This window comes from Oncorhynchus mykiss, chromosome 6 (genome assembly GCF_013265735.2).
Source record: "Oncorhynchus mykiss isolate Arlee chromosome 6, USDA_OmykA_1.1, whole genome shotgun sequence".
Taxonomy (NCBI): Eukaryota; Metazoa; Chordata; class Actinopteri; order Salmoniformes; family Salmonidae; genus Oncorhynchus; species Oncorhynchus mykiss.
Window position 1 is genome coordinate 11,846,602 of NC_048570.1, and position 12,187 is coordinate 11,858,788.

At 42.2% G+C, this 12,187-nt stretch overlaps 1 protein-coding gene across 3 annotated transcripts; it reads left to right on the forward strand.

Moving 5' to 3' along the window:
- The first annotated feature begins 7,294 nt into the window (after positions 1–7,294).
- On the forward strand, positions 7,295–10,961 carry pheta1 (PH domain containing endocytic trafficking adaptor 1). 3 transcript variants are annotated; one of them, XM_021605250.2, is made up of 3 exons: positions 7,295–7,452; positions 7,893–7,996; positions 8,623–10,961. In XM_021605250.2, the coding sequence occupies exon 3, from the start codon at positions 8,646–8,648 to the stop codon at positions 9,486–9,488; it is 843 nt and encodes a 280-aa protein (XP_021460925.1). In that variant the 5' UTR covers positions 7,295–7,452; positions 7,893–7,996; positions 8,623–8,645; the 3' UTR covers positions 9,489–10,961. The 3 variants fall into 3 exon arrangements, with proteins under 3 accessions (XP_021460925.1, XP_021460926.1, XP_036835305.1); XM_021605251.2 differs by having other exon boundaries at positions 7,299–7,452; positions 7,868–7,996; XM_036979410.1 differs by lacking the exon at positions 7,295–7,452 and adding an exon at positions 7,466–7,487.
- The last annotated feature ends 1,226 nt before the right edge of the window (positions 10,962–12,187 follow it).

Below are 12,187 nucleotides of genomic sequence, written 5' to 3' on the forward strand. Positions count from 1 at the left end.
GCCACGTTTGAAATAATGAGGTCTTTGGTTGCACTGCTCCAGGTGATTGATGCTATGCTACATTGATTATGCTACATTTTGTTTAAACATTTGCCTACACAAGATTTAGGAAATATTTAGATTTTATTTAACAAAATATGGAGGACAGGAGTGCTATCATCAGGATCTGCATATTCTTTTTGTGAAGCCTGGTAAAGATCCATCCAGTCCTGCTAGTTATAGACCTCGACAACCACTGTGATTATTATTATTTGACCCTGCTGGTCATCTATGAACATTTGAACATCTTGGCAATGTTCTGTTATAATCTCCATCTGGCACAGCCAGAAGAGGACTGGCTACCCCTCATAGCCTGGTTCCTCTCTAGGTTTCTTCCTAGATTCTGTTCTTTATAGGGAGTTTTTCCCAGCCACCGTCCTTCTACACCTGCATTGCTTGCTATTTGGGGTTTTAGGCTGGGTTTCTGTACAGCACTTTGTGACATCAGCTGATGTAAGAAGGGCTTTATAAATCAATTGTATTGATTGATTGATTGATTGATTGATTGATTGATATTGCACTTGCATCAAATCTCTGTAAATGAATGGAAAAGTTGATTGTAGGAAGATTGATGTATTATCTGGAACATAGGGGTCTATTAAGTCCACACCAGAGTGGATTCAGAAAATGAAGAACAAGCCTTGATGCATTCGTTAAAGTTGGTACTGGAGGTGACCAAGGCTTAGGCAATGAAGGAAGTGATGTCAATAGTATATATATATATATATCTTTTTTTATTATTCATCCCTTTTTCTCTCCAATTTCATGGTATCCAATTGGTAGTTACAGTCTTGTCTCACCGTTGCAACTCGTGTATGGACTCGGGAGAGGCGAAGGTCGAGAGCCGTGCGTCCTCCGAAACACAACCCAACCAAGCTGCACTGCTTCTTGACACAACGCCTACTTAACCCGGAAGCCAGCTGCACCAACGTGTCAGAGGAAACACCGTACACCTGGTGACTGTGTCAGCGTGCACTGCGCCCGGCCCGCCACAGGACTCGCTAGTGCACGATGGGACAAGGACATCCCTGCCAGTCAAACCCTCCCCTAACCTGGAAGACGCTGGGCCAATTGTGTGCCGCCCCATGGGTCTCCCGGTCACGGCCAGCTGCAACAGAGCCTGGACTCAAACCAAGAATCTCTCGTGGCACAGTGCGGTGCAGTGCCTTAGACCACTGGGCCACTCGGGAGGCCGTCAATAGTATATTTTGATATTGAAAAAGCATATGATACAATGTGGCGGGACGGTTTACTGATTAAATTGAATGAAATGGGCAGGGTGGGAGAATGTATAACTGGATTATGGAGTTCTTGTTTGACCTAACTTTCCAGGTCACGGTGGGATTGGCGTTATCAAGAGAATATGAGGTAGAAAATGGAGCTCCACAAGGTAGTGCTGTTAGTCCTATCTTATTTCACATTGATGTTTGATGATATCTTTGGGGTATCAGACAGGGTGTAGGGGAGGCATTATATGCAGATGATGGTGCCATTTGGAAAATGGGAAGAAATATTCTTTATGTAATAGAGACAATACAAGGTGCTGTTGTAGCAATAAAGGAATGGTCCTTATCATGGGGTTGTTGCCATGTTGCCGTATGTTGTTAACTAATAAAAAGATTTAAGGAAGATGTCAGTGTTCAATTATATGCAATATGAATGGAAAGGGTAACAGAATTGAAGTATTTAGGGCAATGGTATTATGAAAGGCTTACATGGAGACATATTACATACAGTGGGGAGAACAAGTATTTGATACACTGCCGATTTTGCAGGTTTTCCTACTTACAAAGCATGTAGAGGCCTGTAATTATTATCATAGGTACACTTCAACTGTGAGAGGCGGAATCTAAAACAAAAATCCAGAAAATCACATTGTATGATTTTTAGTAATTCATTTGCATTTTATTGCATGACATAAGTATTTGATCACCTACCAACCAGTAAGAATTCCGGCTCTCACAGACCTGTTAGATTTTCTTTAAGAAGCCCTCATGTTCTCTACTCATTACCTGTATTAACTGCACCTGTTTGAACTCGTTACCTGTATAAAAGACAACTGTCCACACACTCAATCAAACAGACTCCAACCTCTCCACAATGGCCAAGACCAGACAGCTGTGTAAGGACATCAGAGATAAAATTGTAGACCTGCACAAGGCTGGGATGGGCTACAGGACAATAGGCAAGCAGCTTGGTGAGAAGGCAACAACTGTTGGCGCAATTATTAGAAAATGGAAGAAGTTCAAGATGACGGTCAATCACCCTCGGTCTGGGGCTCCATGCAAGATCTCACCTCGTGGGGCATCAATGATCATGAGGAAGGTGAGGGATCAGCCCAGAACTACACGGCAGGACCTGGTCAATGACCTGAAGAGAGCTGGGACACAGTCTCAAAGAAAACCATTAGTAATACACTATGCCGTCATGGATTAAAATCCTACAGCGCACGCAAGGTCCCCCTGCTCAAGCCAGTGCATGTCCAGGCCCGTCTGAAGTTTGCCAATGACCATCTGGATGATCCAGAGGAGGAATGGGAGAAGGTCATGTAGTCCAATGAGACAAAAATAGAGCTTTTAGGTCTAAACTCCACTCGCCGTGTTTGGAGGAAGAAGAAGGATGAGTACAACCCCAAGAACACCATCCCAACCGTGAAGCATGGAGGTGGAAACATCATTCTTTGGGGATGCTTTTCTACCAAGGTGACAGGACGACTGCACCGTATTGAGGGGAGGATGGATGGGGCCATGTATCGCGACATCTTGGCCAACAACCTCCTTCCCTCAGTAAGAGCATTGAAGATGGGTCGTGGCTGGGTCTTCCAGCATGACAACGACCCGAAACACACAGCCAGGGCAACGAAGGAGTGACACCGTAAGAAGCATCTCAAGGTCCTGGAGTGGCCTAGCCAGTCTCCAGACCTGAACCCAATAGAAAATCTTTGGAGGGAGCTGAAAGTCCGTACTGCCCAGCGACAGCCCCGAAACCTGAAGAATCTGGAGAAGGTCTGTATGGAGGAGTGGGCCAAAATCCCTGCTGCGATGTGTGCAAATCTGGTCAAGAACTACAGGAAATGTATGATCTCTGTAATTGCAAACAAAGGTTTCTGTACCAAATATTAAGTTCTGCTTTTCTGATGTACCAAATACTTATGTCATGCAATAAAATGCAAATTAATTACTTAAAAATCATACAATGTGATTTCCTGGATTTTTGTTTTAGATTCCGTCTCTCACAGTTGAAGTGTACCTATGATAAAAATTACAGACCTCTACATGCTTTGTAAGTAGGAAAACCTGCAAAATCGTCAGTGTATCAAATTCTCCCACTGTATATTGATACTAAATATAAGAAAGTCTTACATATTGTGAGGACAATAGTTGGGCATGATTGGGGGGCAGATAGGCAATATTTACTGAATATTTAGATTTAATATTTAGATTGAGTACTTTGTATATGGTTCTGCGGCTTTTGCATCGCTGTTGCACCTTGATAGTATGCAAGCGAGGGCACTCAGGATGTGCAATGGTTCATTTAAAATCTACACTGGTTGAGGCTTCACAAGTAGATACTGGGTAAATGCCATTATCCCTTAGAAGAGTTAAGCCAGCCCTGGCCTACTGGATTGAAGGGTAGTATGGTAGACCATCATATACTGTCAGTACTGGAAGAGTGCTGGGAATATGAACAATAACAAAAGAGGGGTTTTGGCCCAGAGATTGGAAAAAGGGTTGATGAATATGGACTCAGAGATGTTGTTATAAGGCCATCTGTGGCAATAGGAAATGTGCCACTGTGGTTTTATACAAGACCACATGTTGATCTGAGCCTGACAGAAGAAAAGAAACAGTGATGTGAGAAGATAATGTAGGAACAATAGTGGGTCAATATAGTAGTATACAGATGGTTCAAAGGATCTCATGATTGGGAAGACAGGAGCAGGTGTATTCATTCCTGATTTCTATATTAATCTATGCAAGAGACTAACAAATGATTTATCTGTATATTCAACAGAAATGGTTGCTATAATTGTTTGGAGTCCAATGGATAGAAGAGGCACAATCAAGAAGACTAGTAATATGTTGGGACTCTGCATCAGTTTAGTGTAGTTTAAGATCAGGAACGTCAGAACGTGAGGATTTATGGGTAGAAATAATGATGCTGTTGGGCTAATAAAGACATGGTATTGAAATTCAGTTCTTTTGAATTCCGGCTCATACAGGAGTTAATGGAAATGACACAGTAGATAGAATAACAAAAAGAGCAGTGAGAAAGAATATTGTGGATATAATGGTGCAGTTGGGTAGAGGGGAAAAGAAAACATTGACTCGGTGAAAATGGGTTAGATTGCTGGCAGAGACAATGGGATGAAAATAGTGAGGGCAGAAATTGTTAAAATACAATGAAATCTGCACGGGAGATAGTGTCATATAATGGGAACAGAAGGGAGGAGGTTATGTTGTGTATGATGATATTAGGAATATGCGATTGAATTCATCTTTGAAATTGATAGGGAAACATGGTCCTGGAATGTGTAATGGCTGTATGGTAGAGGAAATGGTTGATCATGTATTTTTTATATTGTGAAATGTATGATGTAGAAAGGGATAGGTTGTTTGATAGGGTCAGAGAGGTTGGACGGGAAAGGGGAGTGGGTGGTATTTTGGGTTGGGGTAATGGGAGTAGTGAGGTTTGTTGGGAATTATTTTATTTTATTAGAAATTCTGGGTCAGTTAATTAAGAAAATATAGTGGTATAAATATAGTTGAAGTTGGAAGTTTACATACACCTTAGCCAAATACATTTAAAATGTCCTGTTTTAGGTCAGTTAGGATCACCACTTTATTTTAAGAACGTGAAATGTCAGAATAATAGTAGAGAGAATGATTTATTTCAGCTTTTATTTCTTTCATCACATTCCCAGTGGGTCAGAAGTTTACATACACTCAATTAGTATTTGGTAGCATTGACTTTAAATTGCTTAACTTGGCTCAAACGTTTCGGGTAGCCTTCCACAAGATTCCCACAATAAGTTGGGTGAATTTTGGCCCATTCCTCCTGACAAAGCTGGTTTGTAGGCCTCCTTACTCGCACACGCTTTTTTAGTCCTGCCCACAAATTTTCCATAGGATTGAGGTCAGAGCTTTCTGATGGCCACTCCAATACCTTGACTTTGTTGTCCTTAATAAGCCATTTGCCACAACTTTGGAAGAATGCTTGGGTCATTGTCCATTTGGAAGATCCATTTCCCAACAAGCTTTAAGTTCCTGACTGATGTCTTGAGATGTTGCTTTAATATGTCCACATAATTTTCCAGCCTCATGATGCCATCTATTTTGGGAAGTGCACCAGTCCCTCCTGCAGCAAAGCACCCCCACAACATGATGCTGTGATAGGTGAGAATTGTCTGTTAATTGAATGATTAGAATATTCCCGCCCTGAAACATATAATTATATGGAATTGATTAGAATGTATAAAATCATAATCAATAAATGTGTAGTCCTAGTCAGAATTAGGGTTAAACAATATGTCTTTATGGTATTTAAACACAGACTGTCTGAGCTTGGTGCCGACCTGACTAGAGATTTGGGAGAGAACGGGGAGTACGTCTCAAGGACAAGGTCACTAATCTCTGTCGGCTGGGAAGTGAGACAGACCGTGTGTGTAGCAGGACAGGGTCATTATCTCTGTCGGCTGGGTAGTGAGACAGACCGTGTGTGCGTAGCAGGACAAGGTCACTATCTCTGTCGGCTGGGTAGTGAGACAGACAGTGTGTGTAGCAGGACAGGGTCACTATCTTTGTCGGCTGGGTAGTGAGACAGACCGTGTGCGCGCGTCAGTTTGTGTGCATGTGTGTGGATATGTGTGTATGTGCGTCTGTTTGTGTGTGTGTGTGTGCGTATGGCTGTGTGAATGTGTGGGCGTGAGAAGTCAGTATAAAATGAATTGTTTTATATTCTTTTTTTATTTTTTATAATTTTTTATTTTTTAACGTTTTTTTCTCCCCAATTTCGTGGTATCTTGTCTCATCGCTACAACTCCCGTACGGGCTCGGGAGGCTTGTTTTGTATTCTTGACTTCAGAACGTTCCGTGAATAAACCTTTTTGATTATTTAGCTGGATCTCCGTCTGTTTCATTCGACCAGGATCTTACAAATTATGGTTTGCAGACAGAGAGTAATATAATTAAATTGGGTGATGTATCTGGAGAACATAATTCTCTTATCATGCTGCCACCCCCGTGCTTCACGGTTGGGACATGTTCTTCGGCTTGCAATATTCCCCCCTTTTCCTCCAAACATAACGATGGTCATTATGGCCAAACAGTTTTATTTTTGTTTCATCAGCCCAGAGGACATTTCTCCAAAAAATATGATCTTTGTCCCCATGTGCAGTTGCAAACCGTAGTCTGGCTTTTTTTTATGCCGGTTTTGGAGCAGTGGCTTCTTCCTTGCTGAGCGGCCTTTCAGGTTATGTTAATGTAAGACTTGTTTTACTGTGGATATAGATACTTTTGTACCTGTTTCCTACATCATCTTCACAAGGACCTTTGCTGTTGTTCTGGGATTGATTTGCACTTTTCGCACCGAAGTACGTTCATCTCTAGGAGACAGAATGCATCTCCTTCCTGAGCGGTATGACGGCTGCATGGTCCCATGGTGTTTATACTTGCGTACTATTGTTTGTACAGATGAACGTGGTACCTTCAGGCGTTTAGAAATTGCTCCCAAGGATGAACCAGACTTGTGGAGGTCTACAATTTGTTTTCTGAGGTCTTGGCTGATTTCTTTTGATTTTCCCACTTGTCAAGCAAAGGGGCACTGAGTTTGAAGGTAGGCCTTGAAATACATCCACGGGTACACCTCCAATTGATTCAAATTCCGTCAATTAGCCCATCCGAAGCTTCTTTAAAGGCCAAGCTGTTTAAAGGCACAGTCAATTTAGTGTATGTAAACTTCTGACCCACTGGAATTGTGATAAATAATCTGTCTGTAAACAGATAATCTGTCTGTAAACAATTGTTGGAAAAATTACTTGTGTCATGCACAAAGTAGATGTCCTAACCGACTATAGTCCTATAAGTATAGTTTGATAACAAGAAATGTGTGGAGTGGTTGAAAAACTAGTTTTATTGTCTCCAACCAAAGTGTTTGTAAACCTCCGACTTCAACTTTCGGTCGTGGCCAGCCTTACCCTCCAGTACAGTAGGTGGCAGTGTATGCACATGTCAGTTGGTTGTGATTTGCCAATAAAACTGAAAGAAGAACCTCCCGCACGGAGCGAGGGACAGCAAGTGTGCCTTCTGCTGGTTAGGGTGATGCTGTGTCGAAAGAACACGTGACTGAATAGGGGAAAAAGGAATGAAAGGCTAAAAAGAAAAAGGTGAAAAAGAGCTAAAACAACACTGCAAGGTATGAGAAAAAACACTTGTGGAAATGGGACAATTGTATGTATATAATGTTATATATTTAAATGTCAGGCATAGTATTAAGTATCCTGTTTTAAGGCGAGGAAACTGTATTTGCTGACGTTGGATAATTTTCACTGTCTGGACCAAAAACATTTAGCCAGTTAGCTAGGGGCATCAAGCTAGGTGTGTGTTTGCTAGTTAACGTTAGCTTTCTTTCAGTAGTTGGATTGGCTAGCTAGTACTGTTTTCAAGGGGAGTTATTGGTAACGTTGCATCCTTGTGCTGGTGACGTGTCAAATCTAAGCCATTGAAAGTATAGCTGGCTAACGTTATTCCTGAAACATTCATGTGTTGGTACTTAAAGGCCGTTTTTTTTCCTGTGGTGTGAGACTGTCCTTTTGTTTTCGAAATGACAGTGTAAGATTTGCGGTGTTTTTCTAGCTCCAGCGGAGAGAAAGGGGATGGTGAATTCTGACCTGCGATGCTGTTGTGAGATCAAACAGGCCTGCGGTAAAGGGTTCACCAACTGGATATGAGAGCGATCTGTGAGTATATCCCTAGTCTACATCCAGTCTTCGGCACTTTTGACTAAAAATGCTGTTAAATGTAAAACACCACTACCCTGTTGTGATACATAAAAAATGAATCACTGATTAGACTTATCTGGAAAGGTTAAATATATATGGCAGATCACTCACTTTCACCTGTTCAATCATATAACATCGGTGCCAGCGTTTCCCAAACTCGGTCCTCGGGATTTTTTAATATACATTTTTTGGCCCAAGCACATTCAAATAATCAAGTTGATGAGCTCCCCAGACTGATGGCCTGGGCAAAAACCAAAACATGCACCCCTTGGGGTCCCCAGGACAGTGTTTGAGAAACGCTGCATTAAGCTAAGTTGCGCTAGCTAGCAGAGATTGTTACAGTGACCTCTTGCATGACCCCTGTCTTTGTTTGCAAGCTACAGTACTTGTAAACTACAAATGGGCAGGTATAGGACTTGTGAGCTGTTTAATTTGTTTACAGTAGTCTAATCCTAGATTCCTCTGACCTGTGTTGTGAGAGGTGTGTATACCTAAACAATTAGTTAATTCATCTTATTGATGAGCTGGACTAGTACCCAGATGCTGTATTGTGATTTTTTTTTTTTTGTAATAATTTTTTTAAGAACACCCCTGTGGAGAAGGTGTGATGAAGCTAAATGAACGTAGTGTGGCTCACTATGCCACCTGCGACTCGCCGCCAGACAAGACAGGCTTCCTCTTCAAGAAGGGGGAGCGAAACACAGCCTACCACCGGCGTTGGTTGATCCTGAAGGGCAACATGCTGTTCTACTTTGAGGAGCGTGAGAGCCGGGAACCCATCGGCGTCATCGTGTTGGAGGGCTGCACCGTAGAGCTCTGCGAGTCAGCTGAGGAGTTCGCCTTTGCCATCAAGTTTGACTGCGCCAAGGCGCGTGTCTACAAGATGGCGGCGGAGAACCAGGCGGCCATGGAGTCGTGGGTTAAGGCTCTGTCGCGAGCCAGCTTCGACTACATGCGGCTGGTGGTGCGGGAGTTGGAGAGGCAGCTGGAAGAAATCCAGGAGGGGGCTGCTGGGCTGCAGGGCAGGCCCAAGTCCTCCAAGAAGGCTGGGGGGGTGGCACGCTCCAAATCAGGAGCATCATTCAGCGCTTCGCATGTGCCCTCTACCCAGGTTACAGGTGCAGCGCTCGCACAGGGTTCGGCTCATGCTCGCAGCCTTCAGGAGGAGGTGCAGCTCCCGTCAGGCACCTCTAAAGAGAACGGGGTGGCCTGGAGCAAGCCTTCTGCTCTGGTCAATGGGTTTGGTGAGGGCCCCCACTCTGGTGTGCCGTGGGAGGGAAATGGGAATGGAGGGGGCGATGGGTTCAGGCCTCCGCCCGTTCCTCCGCGCAGGAGGGGTGCATCTCTTGAGAGTCCTGTCTCCCCCGGGACTGGGTGCTTCTCCAAACTTCACGACTGGTACGGAAAAGAGGTGGCTGAACTGAGGGTGGAGTGGCTTCAGAGCCATTGAGGCGCCCCTCCCCCTCACCTCACAGCCCAACTGTTAGCCATTATTAGAAAGGGCACTTGTCACTTCGCAGTATTGTTTCACCCCAAAATACCTTGATTTTAATGCCAGAGAGCGTGTCCTTAAAATTCCAAACCCTTGGGGCAGTCTGTGGAGCTGGTTGATTTTCTAAAAGCAGCACTTTCCTGGTATTTTTAGGTCTTGTGGGCCAGTGGGAATATGATGTGTTGTCCTGTGACTGTCTGTCACTACATTTCTATGAGTCTATGGTACATTTTGGATGTTTTTTTTAAAGGAAAATCTTTGTATTTACTGTCTATTTTGTTGTAGTTTTTTTCCAATCAGAAACTACGATCACTTATCACTTTCTCTGTCATTGTTGTGTTCTACCATTGTTATATTCACAAAAGAAAGGATGACCCCTGATTGTTACTGAATTGAGTGTCTGACACATAATAGAAATCAGTACATATACATAGTTGAGAAAATGCATTTCATTCCATTTCACCGGAGGTTTTGAAAGGGGGACCATTGAAGAATGAACACCGGCGCATTCATTTTTTATACCACATTAATTTTGCTCAAGCAATGGTTTACATATTTAGAAAATTCTTCTCTCTCTCTTTTTAACCTGTGCCTTATGATTTTCCTCCCAAACCTGTCGTTGACAGTCATCTAATAATAAGTGTAGGCCTACCCAATGCTTTTATCTGCCTTTCGTTTTTGCCAAACCACACTTTTAGTGCAATTTTTGTTCGTTTGCGACAATGGCTCAATTTGGCCAGATCTAACGCACAGTATTTTCAGTAGTCACTTTTTTTATATATACATTTACCGATAATGGCATAACCCAGTTTTATATTTTTTAGGGGGGCCTTTTCTGTTTCCTGGTCATACCATACTAGACTGGTAGATTTAGACAAGTCTGTTACTTGTGCCAAAAATATGGTAGGACGAGGAATGGAAAATCAAGTTGTGGAAAGCCAGTAAAGATCCTGAACAGGCTACAGGTGGTTGGTATAGATGTGATTGTGACTGAGTGAATGATCAGTTGTATGTTATTAATTACTATGTTTTTTAAAAATCTGACACTAGGAGGACATTTTGTACTGAGTTACAGTTCCCTTTTTTAATTATATGACATTTGGAGTATGTCAAATTATTGGATGAGACATTGCACAGCATGACACCTCTATATCCAGTGTGCTAAAAATGGAACGATGACAACCCAATGCTTCTTTATACTTTTGTAATCTGTTTGTGGTCAACTTCATGGAAAGAACACCAAAATATTTTAGTACACTACTGCCAGAAGAATGTCCTGTTTCCATGTGGCAAGATGGGATTGTGTCTAGAGACAGTAATGCAATTACCTTCAGCTGCTCACCCCTGAATGAATGAATGACTGAACTTATAATACTATGAGCATTACCTATAAGTAATTTAAACAAATCAATAAACAGCTGAAAGATTCTCTTGTTTTGTCCAGGTGTGTATCCTTGATTTCAATGTTCGAATGAATACATTTGTTCATGTTGGGCTGTTTTTTTTATGCTAAACTGATGCCAATTTCTGTGTTGGCAGCGTAGCCTAGTGGTTAGAACGTTGGACTAATAACCGAAAGGTTGCAAGATCGAATCTCCGAGCTGACAAGGTACAAACTCTGTCGTTCTGCCCCTGAACAAGGCAGTTAACTGTTCCTAGGCCGTCATTGAAAATAAACATTTGTTCTTAACTGACTTGCCTAGTTAAAGGTATAAAAATGTCTGTAGAATAAATGTGAATTTAATGTGAGTGAGGAAACTGAAATGGTTGGCATTAAATTCAACATCAGGTGACCAGTCCAGATGGGACAATGGGGTTGTGTTGTCTCTAAATGAAAGCAAAATGCTTCACTTTACCAGATGTCGCTACAAACTAATTTCTACTTTGCTATATTCTAAAAATTCATAAAAACAAAAATATGCTTTTGGATCTTAAATTAAGGTCAGAGTTGTGGGTCAAATCGTTTAGCAGTGTTGTTCATTTTAAGGTTAGGTTTAAAATCACATTTTAAGAAGGTACATTGTAGAAATAGGGGGGTTTATGACTTTGTTGTTGTACTGTTGTATGGAATGGGTAGTCTGCCCTGATTCCTAGTCCTTTTAATTTATCAATACATATATTATAGAGATGATTAAAACACTATGACCAAATCTACATTGACAATTTATTACATGTTTGTATTTATTAGTGTTACAAGGACTTATTGTATTTTGTTGTTTCCAATCCTCCGTTGTTGTTCCAGTCTTGAAAAAACAAGTGTCCTACCTGAACGACTTCAAACCTGTCGCGCTCACCTCGTTCATCATGAAAACCTTTGAGAGCCTGGTACTGTCCCCTCTCTAAACCATCACTGACGCCTCCCTTGACCCACTGCAGATCGCCTACAGACCTAACAGGTCTGTGGATGACGCTGTCAACATGGGCCTACACTACATCCTCAAACACCTCGATAACCCAAAGACATATGCAAGGATATTGTTATTGGACTTCAGCTCTGCGTCAATACCATCATCCCAGAACTGCTACAAAACAAAACTCCCAGCTGAATGTGTCCAGCGCCATCTGTCAGTGGATCACTGACTTCCTGACAAACGGGACACAACACGTGAAGATGGGAAAAAACCTTTCTGACTATCTTTCAGCACCGGTAAGCCTCA

What these genes read in the sequence shown, in the direction of transcription:
- pheta1 (XM_021605250.2), top strand. Translation starts at nt 8,646, where the DNA reads ATGAAGCTAAATGAACGTAGTGTGGCTCACTATGCCACCTGCGACTCG.